At 43.7% G+C, this 18,136-nt stretch overlaps 1 protein-coding gene across 2 annotated transcripts in view; it reads right to left on the bottom strand.

Moving 5' to 3' along the window:
• Positions 1 to 544: 544 nt before the first annotated feature.
• The window catches only part of LARGE1 (LARGE xylosyl- and glucuronyltransferase 1), a 307,843-nt gene continuing 290,251 nt past the window's right edge, over positions 545 to 18,136 (bottom strand). For both annotated transcript variants that reach the window (XM_056845910.1, XM_056845911.1), the window contains exons 12-14: positions 17,024 to 17,170; positions 8,516 to 8,711; positions 545 to 766 (exon numbers count right to left, since the gene is read on the bottom strand). In XM_056845910.1, the coding sequence (XP_056701888.1) occupies positions 569 to 766; positions 8,516 to 8,711; positions 17,024 to 17,170 (541 nt within the window). In that variant the 3' untranslated portion in view covers positions 545 to 568. The remainder of the gene's footprint in view (positions 767 to 8,515; positions 8,712 to 17,023; positions 17,171 to 18,136) is intronic.

Genomic DNA, 18,136 nt, shown 5'->3' with positions numbered 1-18,136 from the left:
TTCCATATGTACTATACCACAACTTTCTGTATGTCAGATGCACCTCCACTTTCATTTGACAGCCAAAACTTGGTTCATCCTGCTCTAGAATGCTCCTCTGCAGGTGGTCAACAAATGTATGGGGCTTAAAAAAAAATTCACAGTCTGAAGATCTTCTTTTAGAGATTAAACAAAATGTGGAATTATGAAGTAATGACATGAAAGCCTATACTTCAGAAGACCTGTTTTTGCTGTGCAATTTGAAGAATAAACATTTGCTTCCCCCGTCATGTCTATCGCCCTGTGAGCTACGGATGGATGTGGGCCCTGCTCTTCCCCCACTATTTACTCACACTCTGTAGGCAATAAAACCAAAGGCCTGGGAGTAGAGGATTGGAGGTGGCTTAGGGGCACAGTCTGGAGACTTCTTGTTCCAAATTCCTACTGTTAGAACTGCCTGATGTGGCTTAAAAAAACCCAAAAAAACCCAAAGGTGTCTCTTAGTTCCAGAACTGAATTGCGCCGCACACATTAAATGGCTCCTTCTTTCAGTCTTAGATTATTATTTTTTGCAACAGTCCCAGTGGTGCTAGCTATTGTTCTCTGCCGTGAGATATTTCAGTGCAGCAAAACCATAGCGGCGTGACATATCCTGCTGAAACTCCTCCTTGAGGGTCTTGAGACAGATACGGTATTGCTTGTTGGAGCGGAATTTGGTAATGTCGAAGCTAGGAGCATGCGGCATGTGGATCATGTAGGCGTTGGGCAGCACCGTGAATTCATACTCCTGAGGAAGCAAGATACATTGAAAATGAAAGACATTGCTAAAGGCTGTTGAAATAACTGTCTCTTGTACGTACACACACACACACACACACATCTTGGTCTTGCCATAGCTATAGAGTAATAACTTTCAAGGAAGATGCGCTTCCCTGCTGTTAGTGGCACTGCCTTCCTCTTCCCCAGTATAGATAACTCTAGCAAATATCTGAGGGTCGACAAGACAACACGTTAGAAAAGGTTGTCATGATTGTTCCCAATGAACACAGCAGCATCACTGATTGTAACCTGGCAGCTGGACTGCTGCTGTCTCCCGATCCAAGTATGGCTACAGCTCGCTGTGACTTAAGGACACCAGCATATGACACGGCGCAGTGTGGTTGTGGATTAGGCCCTTAAAGGAGTTGCGAAAGAAGCTTGCCTTAATAAGAGAATCTAACTCATCTCACAGATTAGGAACAAATACTGGTTAATCCATTCCATGTGCCTCCTTTATGAAGATTAATTTCTCCTTCTGCTTGCGGGGTTGTTGGCTTCAACTACCGAAACCCTTCTGTTTACTCAGCAGTGTTGCTACTACACCTCATTAACTCCATCTTTTCCAGGAGCAGTTATTACTTTCCATTTACTTATACATATTATGGAGAAAATACAGCCCCTCGGGGGTACTTCCAGTGAAACAGAAACACCTTTAAAGAATCCCCCCCCCCAGAACTATCTGATTTCTAGAAGATTTCTAGAAGACACTGCAAATTAAGATACCATTCCAAGGCCAAGAACACTCCTGGCAGATTCAGGACTATCTTTGTTCTCATCTGCAAAACTCTCCTCCCATAGCAAGACATGATCAATCTCACATGGGAGATTTTCAGTTCTGTTTTCCTAGACTTCCTCAACTAGTGTTTTCCATGTGCACGCATGAGCTCTGAAGGAGCTACATGACTCCTCTACGAAACTCTCAGACATACATCAATTGAATACATGCTGTGAATTACCAGGTGACCATCCCAAACAAATCCAGGATAGATTTTACATGCTACACGACTAGGCTTCCCAGTTCCTGGTTGGGAAATACCTGGAGATTTTTGGGGCAGAGCCTGAGGAGCGCAGGGTTTGGAGAGGGGAGGGACTTCAATGCCATGGAGTCCAATTGCCAAAGCAGCCATTTTCCCCAGGTGAACTGATCTCTATTGGCTGGAGATCAGGTGTAATAGCAGGAGATCTCCAGCTAGTTCCTGGAGATTGGCAACCCTATACATGACAACATGGGGAGGCTGGATTCTGACAACAAAGACGTTCAAATAATGGAAGAGCTTCTTTCTTTGTAAGAGGACAGCTAGCATTTTAAACCTACACTGCAGGACCTTACAGACAGAAGGAGCGTGAAACAAGATGACACATTTACAGGGAAGATCAAAATTGTCCTTCTCTGATAACAAATAATCCTCCCCCAGCTGGCTGAGTTCTGAAACAGCTGGGAAATCGCAAGTAGGAAGGGAAACAAAATGAATAATAAAATCAGGTTTGGAGTTTATGGGGTCAGATTGACTGCAAGACCCAAAATTCTAGAGCAGCATCAGCAAAAGAAACCACTTGTCATCTTCTGACTTCTTCATTCTTTATGTTTCAATATGAAAAGTTCTGTATTGAATTTTTCTCCCACTGGATTCAATACAACCCTTAGCAGTGCAACGAAAGACTGATAAAATGAGCCTTGTTTGACTGTATCAAGAGCCCTTGTGACATCTGAGCGTATTCTTTTGGGGGTTTAACAATGCCCAGAAAAGAAACTCAGGACAAAATCAAAGATCATTTGCTAAAGCCGAGAGTTAATACTCCAATCAGGGGGAAAGGCAGGATGTGTAGAAAAATGTTGATTTTTATTTCTTAAGCACACACCAAACATTATTTAAAACACTGAACCAAAATCACTTCAGCACTTAAGTCTCCTAGCTGCCATCTCTAATTGACATCGCCATTACCCAGAACGCCACATGGTTCAGTCTTAAAGGGGCAGCAGCATATAAACAATCAAACATAAAACTTACATCAATTATTATTCCCTGTCACATCAGCAAACATTTAGGCTGCGTTTGAAGATATGAAAATGCCTTATACCATAAGACCATTGGTCTCCTTTAGCCTTGTATATTCTATTCTGGCTGTTCCATGTCTGGCTTTGATCTGCTAACCATGCTACCTCTCAGCTGCAGATGCCACAAATTAAACATGGGTTCTGCTGCATCCAGACCATATGCTTTACCCCTGGGCTCTTCTAACCCACTGCAGACTAGCCTTATTAGCTTCAAAGATTATGTTGTCTAAGTCCTCATTTTCTCACAGGCCTAAGAAGTCCAAAATGGTTTTAACCTGTGTGTGTGTGTGTGTGTGTTTTTAATCTCACCAACAATTTTTTTATCCTTGCAACTTGTTGTTGCTTTGTTATCTACCTTGAGTCTAAAGAGATAAGGTAGGATATAAATATTTTAAATAATAAAACTGGAGTATAGATTTCTGCTACTCCACTACCATCCCACTACTGATCCGATCCTAACTATGTAAACCTTCCTGCATTTTGAGTGCTTCACATACCACAAGTAAGTAGATAGGCACCTTAGATGTTTACCATACTTTAGTTAGCAGTGTAATTGGGCAATGCAGTTCACATTTCAGAAACCATTAACCACAAGGACAAAAATACTCTGTGGATTTGACTATTTCATTTGGATCTGGGAACGATTCAGAGAAATTTACAATGACTCTTGAGAAAGACTTTTATCTTTAAAAGTGCTGGACTTTCCTTTTTGAAGAAGAAATTTCTCTTTCTGTAAATGCAGCACTATTTTTTATTTGTAAGTTTCTGTTGTACTACAGTGAACCTTCTGTCTCAACACACCAGCCTCTTGACAAGCATTGACTCGTTCATGATTGTTGGCGCCTTTTCTGGCATGAAGAAAATTCTCAGTTGCTTTATGTACGAGCAGTGAACTAAAGCAGCTTATCAATACCCTGAGGAATTCCAAGGCTTTGAGGGGCAGGAGGTCATATTCATACATTGTCTGGGATCAAATTAAAGGATTGCGAAGTCCAAGGCTATGCCAGATTTGCGATCATCCTACTAGGCAACCTTCATAACCTCTCTTCTCCAACCAAAAGAACCCTTGAGATACACGGCTTGAAATTTTGATGGGATTTGGAATTTAGAGTGGATGATTAAAATGAGGTTTTTTTAAAAAAAAATTAAAGTATGTTAATGCAAAATGAAAAACTACTTGAATCTGCTGGTATGTTTTGTTTCATCTGCACTAAAAAAACAGAGTATAAGAGGAGGGGCCATGGCTCAGTGGTGGAACACCTGCTTGGCATGCAGAAGGTCACAGGCATCTCCAGCGAAAAGGATCAGATAGTAGCTGATGTGAAAAACTCTGCTTGAGACCCTGGAGAGTAGAGTAGACAACACTGACCTCGACCTACTCAGGTTTTACTCAACTATATGGCAACTTCATGTGTTCATGAGAAGAGGGGGCCTTTGAAAGTATTTTATCCTTTAGGGCCTGGCCCAGAGGCCGGCACCACACAACTGTGTCATAATTTTCCTAGGTAGAGACTGCTGGGGGTGGGGAGGGAAAACTGAAGACAGAGGGACAGATAAAGATGGGTAGGAGAGCCCAGCTGTGCTGGGGAGGGAGGGTATAAATCTAATAAATAAATATAAATAAGAGAAGGAAGCAAGAAAAGGGGAGAGGCTATGGGAGCTTTCAGGGAAGGGAAAGAGGAAATAGTGGGGGAAGGGGAAATGAGATGCCTCCAACAAGTCCTTGAGGGTTCCCATTTATGTACTCTAACAGTGAAGTCAGCCAAATCTGAGGATACTTCTGTGACTGGAATTGTGAATGGACAAGACAGATCTTTCTATAAACCTGAACAACACTTCAGGTTTGCAGAAAAATCTGAAACCTCAAAAACAAAGAAACAACACACACATTGGAGGGTTTTTTAAAATACCCAAAATGAAATGCCTGTAGCTTTAAAAAAAAGAAAGAAGCTCTCAGTGGCAGTTGCTAGGCAACCACAACATTCTAGGCTTGATTTCTGTTAGTAAAAGGCAGGGGGAGGGGGCAGAGTTCTTTCCAGGGCTGTTTTGGCCTTTGAAAGAGGATTTATCAGGGCCAAGCCTGACAACAACCACTGGGTGAGCTGATACCACTTGACTGCATTACTCACCTTGGCCTGACTGCTTCCTACTGTTCAACAGCAGCCATCCTATTAAGCCCAATGCGGTATAGCAGTTAGGGCTTCAAAGTAAGGTTTGGGAGACCCAGGTTAGAATGACCAGTCTGCCAGGGAATCTCACTAGGTGATGTTGGGCCAGTCACATACTTTCAGCCTAGTCTACCTCATGGGGTTGTTTTAATGAAGGTAAAAAGGAAGCGTGGGGAATGATAAAAGCTGCTTTGGTCCCCAGTGTGGAGAAAGATGGGGTATAAATAAATAATAAATATAGCTGAAGGTGGGAGGCAGATAAAACATAGGTTGGTGAATGTCTGAGAAGGAAAGAATAAGGCTGGAAAAGGTGAAAGGATATAGGGGTTGCCAAGAGGAGGGAAAGGAGTAATAATGTGGGGAGGGGTATACAGGAGAAAGTGATGTACCCCTCACAAGTCCATGAGGGTTCCCTACCATGCAAGTAGGCCTGGCCCAGCAGCAGGGTTGCCAACCTCCAGGTGGTAGCTGAAGATCTTCTGCTATTACAACTGATCTCCAGGCAACAGAGATCAGTTCCCCTGGAGAAAATGGCCGCTTTGGCAATTGGACTCTATGGCATTCAAGTCCCTCCCCTTCCCAAAACCCACCTTCCTCAGGCACCACCCCCAAAATCTCCAGGTATTTCCCAACCTGGAACTGGCAACCCTACCCTGCTCAACTGGGCCATAGTTTTCCTAGGTAAAGGCTGACGGGGGGAGGGGGAGCTGAAGGCAGAGGGGCAGATAAAGGTAGATCGGCTGTTGGATGGGAAGGAGAGAAGGAATCAGGAAGAAAGACTATGGGGGTTTTAAAAGAGGCAAAGAGGAAATAGTGAGGGAGGGGGAAATGAGATCCCCCCTGCAAGTTCTTACAGGTTCCCACTTGTACTTTCAAGTTACATTTCCAATTAATTGACATTTATCAGCTTGTTCTCCATGTGTAACAACTTTTGACCAGATTTTCTGTATTGCTGTGTTCAGTAGGGCTGGAGCTAAAAAGCAGATCCTGAGGGAAAGGAATGGGGATAATACTATATAGGCAGCTGTGTCTTTGCTTCCTGCCTACATGGTCTGTGTCACCAGCGACAGCTTTTATGACACATTTATGAAACGAGGTCCCATATTAGTGTGGTGAGAGCTGCTTTTCTACTTGATCAGTGCTGTGGATCAAGAAAGTCCCCGCTACTAACAAAGGCTGTCCCTTAACAATGGCTTTTTTCCTGATTAGTGAGGAGCTGAAATGGGGATTAGGAATGTGCTATCGGATATTGCTGATTTGATCTAATACTTGATATTTCCTTTATCAGATTGGATCAGCAATATCTACTACTGTGAAAGACTTTCTCAATATTTCCCAATTCTGCTGTTTTTCTCCTGATACACAGTGGAAATATCTGCTTTCAGTTTGAGAAGCCTTTCACTGTTCACAGCTGGCACAACAGCCTTTTAAATTTTAAAGGGCCATTATTTTCAGCTGGAAGACCTGGCCTCCAAACTCTGAAGTCCAAGGGGGTTACCGCATTATGTATTCCCAGTGATGTATTAAGAGTTTGAAAATGTTATAAAAAACATCGCTTTAAAAGGGTTTTTGGATGCCCCGGCTAAAAAATGGTTGGAAGACGTCTTCACAGCTAAAGGGGCCAAACAAAGTGCGAACAGTAATTTTTATAAGAGTTTCAAACTCTTAATACATTGCTGGGAATACATAATGCGGTAACCCCCCAAGTTTACCCCCACTGATGTGTTGCTAAACAGCTGGGGTTTGAGCTGTAAATAGTGGGTGGTAGACTCCAAAGGCCTGATCTACCGCTATTGAAAATAATGGCCCTTTCAATGGCCGGGGTGGCTCTCCATCTTTTCTCACAGCTCATGCTGTCTGCAAGAGAGGGGGGAACCTGTATCTGGGCTGACTGCTGCCCTGGCCATTGCAAACAAAGACGCTTTAAAGTTTAAAAGGCCATTCTTTTCAACAGGCAGTAGACCTGGCCTTTGAATTTGGAGGCCAGATCTACCTCCCCTTGAAAAGAATGGGTGATAGAACTGGCCTCTGGAGTCCAGCAACCAGGTCTACCACACATTATTTAGCACCTCTGCAGCTGTTCAGCAGGGCTCCTGGGCTTTAAATGTTAAAAGGCCATTATTTGGGGAGTGTACTTGGGGTTTGCCAAGTCTTCCCATTCCAAATAATGTGTGTAAAGTGCCGTCAAGTCGCAGCCGACTCATGGCGACCCCTTTTGGGGTTTTCATGGCAAGAGACTAACAGAGGTGGTTTGCCAGTGCCTTCCTCTACACAGCAACCCTGGTCTTCCTTGGTGGTCTCCCATCCAAATACTAACCAGGGCTGACCCTGCTTAGCTTCTGAGATCTGATGAGATCAGGCTAGCATGGGCCATCCAGGTCAGGGCATTCCAAATAATACCCCTTTAAAATTTAAAGGGCTGATGAGCTATGGACCAGTTGGGGGGGGGGGCTGGGGGCTTACCTCTTTCTGCCTTCCTCTTGCTGCCTCTGTGGAGGGAGACCCTTGTGAAATTATCCTTTCGAGGGGAAAGTCTGGAAGGGCAATATTGTTCCAGTATTTCCAGAATGATAACAACAATCTGACATTTGTTGAAAATGATAAGACTTTCCAATAGAGAATTAAAACAATAATGTTGCAAGTGTACACCCCTAATGGGGATCCTATTTTGGAAAAATTTTCACCAACCATGAAAAGGGTCCTCCTGTTCTAGTGCTCTTTTGAGGGCATGAAGGCACAAAAATGACAGGGCTGCTGCCTCTGCAAAGAATGACCTCTACAGTGAGATCTTTATCTCTCGCTCTGTCTCGTCAAAGTATTTGCAATGAAAGGAGAAGCAATTACATTTTGCATTATTTAATATGAAAAGCAAATTTTGCCAAAGATGGCTTATTTTTTTATGGGAGTTCTCTGCAGTAAAATGGCATGTGCCAAAAATCAAGCCCAGTGAAAATTCAGCACAATACTACTTTGGATGGTTTAAAACTATGCTACACTGTTGGCGGAGTCCAGAATACATCTCTTGCTGGAGCATGCTGCTTCAGGCTTTGGGAGGGATCTGAATGCTCCCCCCTAATATAAAAGCTCCCCACACATGTACAAAACTGTTTAGCAGATGGGTGTAAGCCTGAAAAGAACTGAGCAGTCAGCCGGTCAGTATTCTGAAAGTGAAGTGAGAAGAGACCTGGCTATATCTTCACACAACATCTGGAAGCAGAGCTACATTATAACTGGATTCCATCAGGACAAGTGATGGGTAGAGATTACAGTGTGCCTCTTGTTAACAGTAGTACCTTTTTAGATGTGACATTCATAGCTCTGCCTTTTATTTCCAGAGACTTCTAAGCATCAGTGTTTCTCCTATAGCTTTTCCCAATTAATGATGATACAATATGGAGGGGGAAATCTTTTAAACACTCTGTATACACATATTATAATGTAACAGGGCCACTGTGAAGAGATATCGTCATCATGGTAACATTCTCCTTCTCACCTGGGCATCCAGTTCCATGATGTGGGCTACTTTGTTCCAGCCAAATCCAACAAACCTCCGATCGTATTCCGGGCAGTCCCGCCTTACCACAACGTATGGCTCAAAGTCGGCTTCCCACTCAACTCGATATGGTGTAGTGGCCGTTCGCCACTTGGCAAAGTTTGTTGGTGCGTGCCCTTTTGTCCAGACGTGGTACCTTGAACATACAGTAAAAGTCATTGGCTGTAAGAAGGGATAAAACTTGAAAGCCAGTTGATATTGGAATACACGATGACTGAGCTGTTCGTTCCATGGCTTACATGGATTTTTAGAGGACATTATGAAGGAGAAATGAATGTTTTCTGTAATTATAGCATGGTGGTTCTATCAAAAAGGATATCCATGATTGATTAGGAAATTAATAAGGGTATAGCACCCTTAGACTCTGATACTTCAGTTCAAGTTTTAAAAGGAGTGCCAATACTGCAATATAGCATAGATGTTGCCTTGCAAAATGAAGCTCTTGAAAATGAGCTCAGCACTGTTTCCAGGGATGATAATGGCTTATTATTTTTTAATTCTGGAGCTTGTTTTGAAGGCATGCAGAATTTTGAAGTGGTGTTTCTTTGTTATTATGGTGGAAATCAGATCGATAAATGCATTAAATAAAGGCCAAGATAAATACTTTCAGTGCCGCTGCAGCTATCATTTTGTTCCATATGCCATTCTACACAATTCCATCTAAGACAATCAATTCAGTTTACAGGAAAGGACCTTTTTATATTTTATTAATCTTATTCATGTCACAGCAGAGCCTATCTAAGCACAGCTTGGTCTCACCCCATTAAGACAACGATCAATAATCCCCTCTTGCACTTATGTTCCTCACGCCATCCAGAAATCACTGACAGAGGCTCTTGCCACATGCCAATTGATTCAGTCAAGAAACAAATATATGACAAGCAATATGCATTACAGCATGTTGAAATATTTAACACAAGAACCAAGTATAGCCAAGTGGACAATGTTGTACTGACAAACACTCAGGATACCTTGTGTCAAATCTTAGGTCACCCATGAAATCTCTGAAAGTGTTGAACCTGAACTGAGGTTCAGTATATATAGCCTTGACACCATATGGCTCATTTGTACATTCATAAGAACATAAGAAGAGCCACACTGGATTAGACCACTGGTCCATCTGGTTCAACATCCTGAGAGCCAGTGTGGTGTAGTGGTTAAGAGTGGTGGTTTGGAGCAGTTGATCTGGAGAACCGGGTTTGATTCCCCACTCCTCCACATGAGCAGGGGAGGCTAATCTGGTGAACTGGATTTGTTTCCCCGCTCCTCCACATGAAGCCAGCTGGGTGACCTTGGGCTAGTCACACTCTCTCAGCCTCACCTACCTCACAGGGTATCTGTTGTGGGGAAGGGACGGTGATTGTAAGCCGGTTTGATTCTTCCTTAAGTGGTAGAGAAAGTCCGCATATAAAACCCAACTCCTCCTTCTTCACATAGTGGCCAACCAGTTGCCCTGGAGGGCCAAACTAATAGGGCACAGAAACCAGGGCACAGATGATGCCTTCCAGCACTGGTTCTTCAGATGTTTGCTGCCTCTGTATATGGGGGCTCTCTTAACTGACCATGACTAGTGGCCACTGATAGACCTATCCTCCATATATCTGTCTAACTCCTTTTAAAAGCCATCTACACTGTAGCTATCACTACATCCACTGGTAGTGAATTCCACAATGCAATAATTCACTGAATGCAGAAGTATTTTCTTTTGTCTGGCCTAGCATATTGCCCATCAACTTTACTGGGTGCTCCCAAAGGAAGTGAGTGTAGAAGTATATATTGCCTAGAAGTATATATTGCCTAGTAGCCCCCCCCCCCAACCTTTCAGCAGTGTAAATAAACAATACAGAGTGACTTTGGACCAGTGAGCACTCTAGGACCAAGGAACAATCCTGCAAGTTAATGTGGAAGTTGGTTGTGCCTCCTTGAGTGAAAGGGCCAGTATTCGCGTGGCTGGGCTGTCCTTGTGCTAATGAGAGCCCGAGCACCCGGAGGGCCCCTTCAGCAAACCAGACCTTGGTAACCTTGCAGGACACCAAACCCACAATGAAGTAGCATATTATTTTTCATTAGGAAAGATCTTATGCTCAGAATATCCAGGCAGCATTTGCTAGGAGGGGAGAAAGGAGAGAATTTACAATTGAACTACGCTGCAATTCTGAACTGCCCAAGGGCAGGAAAGGTCACCGTTTTAGGAACGAGGTGACAAAAACAATTTCACCGAGGGAAAGATTGCGATCTCGTTCTGGCTGGAGGGTTTGGGATGCTGTGGCCCTGATCCGCAATCACTTGTCACAGCAGCCCTCCCCGTCCACCTGGCCTCCGTGGTGACCAAAGACTTATTAAACTGCTTTGAAAGCGGAGGTGGAAACGGTCAGCTGCTGTGGCATGGTGGAAGGGATTGCACGAGCCAGGGAAAGTGTGTGAAACTGAACTATGAGAAGATGAGAATCTCCTACCAGCGCACCCCACCTTGGCACTCCGTTGTTATTTGGAAAAGGACAAGTCTCTAGTGGGAAACTTATGCTATGCAAGTAGAACATTTGATTGATGATGGATGTAAAAGAGAGGTCAACAGTTCAAGGTTTTACTTCCCAAAATATTTCCCTTTAACTATAAAAGAAGCAGTTATTTTCCTAATTACAAATGTCTTAATTATTGCATTAAAAGGCAAAGACAGAAACACCATTTTTTAAATTCAGTTGTGATTTATATTCTTTTGTAAGATCTTCTTTGATTACCCCACTGATTTCACACTTTCCTGTATGTTCTCATGACTATCACTTAATCTATCTGCTGTCTGGTAATGATAAGGCTGTTACTCTCAGTGGTTTACTACTTAACAGCCGCTTTGAAGATATGCTGAAAGTTATAATCAAGTTATGCCTAAATGCTCATTTGCATATAGGCGCTCTTTTTGCACTGGATTAGATTGGTATTAAAACATCATATAGTGGTGGAATGTTATTGCCTCGTGTTCTTTCCTTTTGTAAGGACACTCCCCCCCCCCCAACTCGGTTATTCAGTTTGGCCTCTTTACTTTGTGTGCTGCAAAAACCATGTAGGAGGGGAGCAAGCCCCCAAACATTGGCGGGAAGCAGCCCTTGCCTATGTTTGTTATTGAAGTCTGTTAAGAAAAGGTGCCGGTGGAGTCCACAAGGCATGTTTTTATGGTCAGCCTTCATAAATTAAAGTGACAACAAGAGTGGTTTTCTTCAGATTTCTTGCTGTCTGAGAAACAATTTCCTCAGCACTTCAGGGGCACTTTTAAGAATGCTTCACTGCTTTTCATATTACTGGAAATATGAAAAGTGGCATCATTCATTGGGTGCCGTTCTCCCGCTGGTGGGTCTGAACGATTGCTCTGCAGACAGCTAGTTATTGTCTCTAAGATGGAAATGTTTGGAGTCTGTGCGGGTGGTATATACTTACAATACTTTGTATTGAAGATGGGGCAGGCTGTAACTTTGAACATGCAACACACAGTGTTTTTTGCAAAGGAAAAATTTGAATCCAACCAACTGGGTTATTGTGAAAGGGCAGACTCTTGCAGTGGTTGACAGGGGCTGTACACCCTCTCCGTGGGGCCTCAGCAAGCCTCAGTCCCGAGTTTGAGAAAGGGGTTAAGTTCACTCAGCTCCTCTTCTCCTGCTCCCAATACTCTCTCCTGGCTCTGGGTGGCCAGAGGGAGCTTGAGGTAGTCCCAGGGCTTTTATGAGGCTAGCCTGTTGGGATGCACCCACCCTGCTGGCCTCTTGCAAGGGTTGCAATCCCCAGGAGGGGGAAACGGTAATCTGTAGCTGATCTCTGGGCCCGGCCAGATCATTGCACCTTGGCCAGCCTGGAGTGAAGACATCTGCTTCTCTTGTCCTCTTCAGATTTATTTATGATACATTTATATATCACCTTTCTGTCATTGCACCCAAGGCAGCTTACAAGGGGAGGGGCTGTGGCTCAGTGGCAGAGCATCTGCTTGGCATGCAGAAGGTCCCAGGTTCAATCCCCGGCATCTCCAGTTAAAGGAACTAGGCAAGTCGGTGATGTGAAAGACCTCAGTCTGAGACCCTGGATTGCCACTGCTGGTCTGAGTAGACAATACTGACTTTGATGGACCAAGGGTCTGATTCAGTATAAGGGAGCTTCATGTGTGTACAATTCCAAACAATTGCTCTCAATATAATGCATATAACAAGAGGCAAGGCATGAAGAAAACAAACTCAGGTAAAAGCTCTCAGATAATTTATAAAACTACTGCATAATGATAAGATGGACTGTCTGCTGAAGGATTCTCTTAGATGTTACACTCCTATTGGTAGGTTTATATTCCTATCAGAGTAGGAGTACCAGGAGGCAGACAATATAACAAAAATGACTAGAGGCTGCCTCTAGAAGAAGAAGAGTTGGTTTTTATACCCCTCTTTACTGAAAAGTCTCAAAGCAATTTACAATCCCCTCCCCTCCCCCCTTCACAACAGGCACCTTGTGAGGTAGGTGAGGCTGAGAGAGTTCTGAGAGGACTGTGACAAGCCCAAGGTCACCCAACAGGAGGAGTGGGGAATCTAAACTGGTTCTCCAGATTAGCATTTTGGCATCTAATCTGGTTCTTCAGATTAGAGTCTGCCTGTCATAGGCCAACCTGAGTTGCCCTCCTCCTCTGAGGAAGAGGAGGAGTGGGAACCTGGGCTCGTTCCTCCAAGGACTGCACTGGAACAGCAGGAACAGGCATCAGAGCCACCAAGACCCATGTCAGGGGATGAGGGCTGCTCATTCTGGCAGCAAACAGAACAGCAAGAAGAGAAGGACTCCTCGCCTGCAAGTTATCCCAAACAGGCTGAGAAGCAGAGAATCAGGGCCCGGCTTCAATTATGGGAACGAAGGCAAAAGGCCAGGTGGGCCTTGAGAGAGAGAGCAAAGACAATCAAGCCTAATCAGGGAGGAGTGGAAAACGCTGGAACCGCAAGGCTGATAAAAGGCCAGGAAGATTGCCAGAGTTCTTGTGGGTTCAATACATGTTGAAGGCCACTGACTGAGAGGAGCAAACAGAAGCTCCAAGCAACTGAAGCTATCCCAGTCAACCCTGGCGTGCAAGCTGATGTCTGACCTGAGAAACAAGGAGATTGGACTGGTAAGTGCCTCTACTCCTTTACCTGCCAATTACCTTGGTCTAGCCCGGTCTACGGGAAGAGAAAAGCCTGCGTCAGGCTCTGGTCAACGCAGTACTCCCATTGCTGTTGTTGAAACCAGAGGCCAAGCCTCGGGCCTGGTTACTGCCTGCACACTACACTCCTGCCTGAGTACGACACGGCCGCTCATGTGGAGAAGCCGGGAATCAAACCTGGTTCTCCAGATTAGAGTCCACCACTCTTAACCACTATGCCATGTTGGCTCTCTAGGAACACCACATTGTTCTCCAAAACCTCCCAGATGAATGGCTCCAAAGCACCAAACATCTTGGCACTAACCATTAACTCCTGAATATAAACAATTTAGGGGAACAACCAAACCAATTGTGAAGGACAGAACCACAGATCCCTCACAGCCTCTGCCTTTGATACAAAGTCTGCTGGGCATCTGAGTCTTCCTTATTAGGGGTGCTGGCTTCATCACAGCCTCATTGCAAGGAGTATCAGAGAGTTTGTTTGGAGCACTGTCCCAGTCAGTGATGAGACGCTTGGGGGTTGTTTCCAGTTCCCTCACGCTAGGTGTTCTTCTTGTCCCTTTTATTCATTGCTGTTCTGGGAACAATGTGTAGGCTTAAGCTTAGATAATGTCTCCTTTTAGCTTCTATTTGCCTCTGCTTGAGAGTAGAGAGGAAGCAGAAGAGCATGGGAGCTGGAGCTGGTTTGCCGGTTCAGCTCTGCTCCCAACAGTCGGTTGCTCCTGAGAAGGCTGGAGGGAATCCTTATATCTCCACTGGTCTTGGCACAGTGGTGTCAGTACAGGATCCAGTTGATGACATCACATCCGATTGCTGCTGATCCAATTGGAAGTATATCAGCAGCAACAGGATGTGATGTCATCAGCGGAACTACTTCCAGTTGGATCAACACACCTGTTGTGGTAAACCTCTCGGTACCCCTCTCACATCATGTATACCACCCTGAGCTCTGTGAGGACATGGTGGGATAAAAATGTAATAGATTAAAGATGAGGCTTTATCACACAAACATGGGTAATGGAGCCCCTCAGTGTGTCCAACATTAAGCTCTGTATCTTATACCTTGCTGCCATGTCTGATCGTGAGTCATTTGCCACAAAATGGTTTCAGTGTGCAACACCAAAGTTCAGGATCAGCTCCACAAGGCTTAATGGTGGGAACAGATGTCAGGGTAAAATTGTGCAGGTATACTTCCCTGGACGTTTTTAAGCAGAGGCTAGATGGCCATGTGTCAGCAATGCTGATTCTAAGACCTTAGGCAGATCATGAGAGGGAGGGCATCTTGGTTATCTTCTGGGCATGGGGTAGGGGTCACTAGGGGTGTGTGGGGGAGGTAGTTCTTAATTTCCTGCATTGTGCAAGGGGTTGGACTAGATGACCCTGGTGATCCCTTCCAACTCTATGATTCTGGTATCAGCTTCCCTTTTTGTGAAGGAGAAAAGGCAGCCATGGGGAAACTGTTTAGTGATGCTTTCATGGCATGTAATCTAGAAGGAATTGTCATGAAGGACTGAGGGACTGCATCCTGATGTGCTCTTGAAGTGATGTGGATGAATCTTCTATGTCCAACTCTTAGCTGCAAGCTTGATGCTAGGTCTTGAGAGAACAAGAGCCCATCACTTTCCACTTAGGCATGAGATGTCAGGGGGCTTGCAAGAAGGGCAGTGATGTTCTTAGAGGCAGTCTCTAATCCATTTATGATACACAATCTCCTACTGGCTTGAAAGGAATAAAGCTCATCTTGCAGAGTGACGTTCAAGACAACCAGAAGGAAGAATTTCTTACCCACAGATGCTGTAATTTTAAATGGCCCTCTATGCTGTCCCATGTAGGAAAGCACAATGCACTAACTGCACTACTGAAAAGTTATTTAGAATTAAAATATTTAAATAGAATTTACTCAGTTTGACTCTGAATATAGCTCCTTCGCTGCTGCATTCTGTGGTGACAAGAAAGAAACTCAGTAAGAAGGTGCAGAGCGAACCCCAGGATGCTCTTTAGATAAGGAGTACTAAATTTCCTGTTGGAGCTCAAGAATGTATTATACAGTAGAACTGAAAAATATAAGTATCTTGAGGAAACACTCAATAAATGTATCTTTCAAGAGGCAGTAGTCATATTAAACATGAACAGAGTCAGCTGCCTATATGCTTAAAGTAGGGCTAAGTTGTAAGGTTGTGTACATAAGAATCTAATAAAAGCTCTGGATCAGACCAGTGGTCCACCTAGTCCAACATCCTGCTTCACACAGTGGCCAATCAGTGGCCATGGAGGGCCAAACAAACAGGGCATAGGGGCTGAGGCCTCCCTATAATGCTGCTTCGTAGCAGTGGTATTCAGAGGTCTCCAGCCTCTCTGAATAGGAGGGTACTTTGGTGGAGAGGTATTGCTTAGAAAAGAACTTGCAGCAGCAGCAGCAGCAGCAGCAAAAAAAAAAAAATCATTCAGAGAGAGCCCTATTTCATTGCTTGGCAAAGAATATATTGCCCCTTCAGAGTGAGGGCAATGCTGATCCATGAAGGAATAAACTCACTTTCAATTAACTATGTGATGTTGCCACATGGCATTATCATGTTCACGATGTGATCCTAATTGGCCGTAATCCCTATTCCCAAGAAGACCTATGTTTGTTTTAAAGCAACTGCAGATCGGAGGAAGTACAGGCAGCTAGAAAGATTTGCAAGGTATTTTCTATGCATGCAAGAAAACAATTCAGCCCCCTAATAGCACACGTCCTCCCCCTCCCCCAAATGGGTAAGCATTTGGTGCAGCCCAAGATCACTGATGATAAATCCAGTACAATGTGTAACATTTTGAATAGCATGTGAAGTCCATTCTACAGCCCAGCTCCTTCCCTGTATTTTACCGCTATCTCTGAAATACAGCACCACCATCACAATATCACCAGTGTACCAAGTGAACGAGAAGAATGGATAACTATTCCTAGGGACCGTTCATTCCACAGTTGCTAAAGCTCCCTTCCTTTCCCCTGGAGATCTGCCAAAACAGAATCACCTGAAGGAAGCTTAGATTACACAATAAACTGTGTATGAGAGAGAGTTCTTAATACAGGGTTGTGTAAACCTTTAATAAAACATTAATATCTTTTAAACCAATGTCTGTGGGAGCAATCCTCAGTAGACCTGTGTTATTCAATGCAGCTGACTCCTAGGAAAGAATCCTGAGGATCTTTACCTATGTATGCTTTGTTTAAACCTTCTCTCTTTCCCACCCTTGAAAAAAAACGGGATAAAAATCTTTCAAAAAAAAAAACCAAAATTGCAGTGCAGTACCTGAATGTGAAGAGGGTTCCCATGTCCAACATAGACAACAGCTCTGCTTTTGACTTAGGAAAAGAGAGGCGATAGCGGAGGGTCTCAAAGGCAGGGACAATGAGAGCCTTTTTTGTATTGGCCAAGTCCAGCTGGACAACAGATTTCCTGGCAGGCCGGGAAAAAAATCAGAGAACAAGATCAGCATGCATTTTATTTCTTAAAGTAATTAACAAATACAGCTGCATATGCCCAAATTCCTAATGAGAATGTTGTATTTTTTCATCCTTTAAATTCCTAATTCTTCTTTTAGCTTAGAGCTGGTTTTGCACATGATAGAAAGCGGCCAGAACTGGGAGAAAGATGGATGGGTGTTTCACGTTCCTCCTGTTTCGTTGTTAAGTCTGAAGAAGAAAAACATCTCTGCCTGTAAAGGGAGATGTTGTTTTCAAATGTTTGTAATGTTTGTAATATTGGAACAAAATGTAGCAGGAGAATTGTTAAGGAGACAACTCCTAAAAGTACAGAAAATTCTATATTCTGCTGCCTTAAATAACAGTAAACAAAACATCAGAGTGCTTGTTTGATATTTATAATGCTTACATACTGGTTAAACTGTTGTTCTTAAACAAAGGTCCTAAAACGAAAAGTAATTTGCTATGCAACCTTTTTTTTTACAGTTATTTTGACTGTTGCAGAACAGAGAACAAAATAGTCCAGCATTCTTGCACCTGCACACATTAGATTTACAAGTTTTACGGCCACACTATGTCAGTAGCTCCTCTGATATGGGTCTGAGACACTTTGCAGGTATCAAATGCCTGTCTACCTCCTTCCAGCTGTTGTTCACAGGGTTCAGTACAGAATGGTTAGGAGAGAGGGGTATAAGTGATTCTCTGATGACTAGAAATACCCGTTGAAATGTTCTCTGTTGGAGTTTGAAGTAGGTGGGAGCATATCCAGGGATTTGGTCATTTTTTGCATATGAAATAAATTTCAACTCATCAAATTTCAACTCATCAAATGTGTCCACATCAGTGTTTCTGGACCATGCTCTGATGAGATACGTTTCCACATTTAAAATTTCTTCCTGTGAAACGTTGCCATTCTCACCAAATTGTTCGAGAAACTGAA

Source organism: Euleptes europaea, chromosome 3 (genome assembly GCF_029931775.1).
Source record: "Euleptes europaea isolate rEulEur1 chromosome 3, rEulEur1.hap1, whole genome shotgun sequence".
NCBI classification, from domain to species: Eukaryota; Metazoa; Chordata; class Lepidosauria; order Squamata; family Sphaerodactylidae; genus Euleptes; species Euleptes europaea.
The sequence above is the reverse complement of the archived record's forward strand: the minus strand, read 5'-3'. Positions and strand labels throughout refer to the sequence as shown.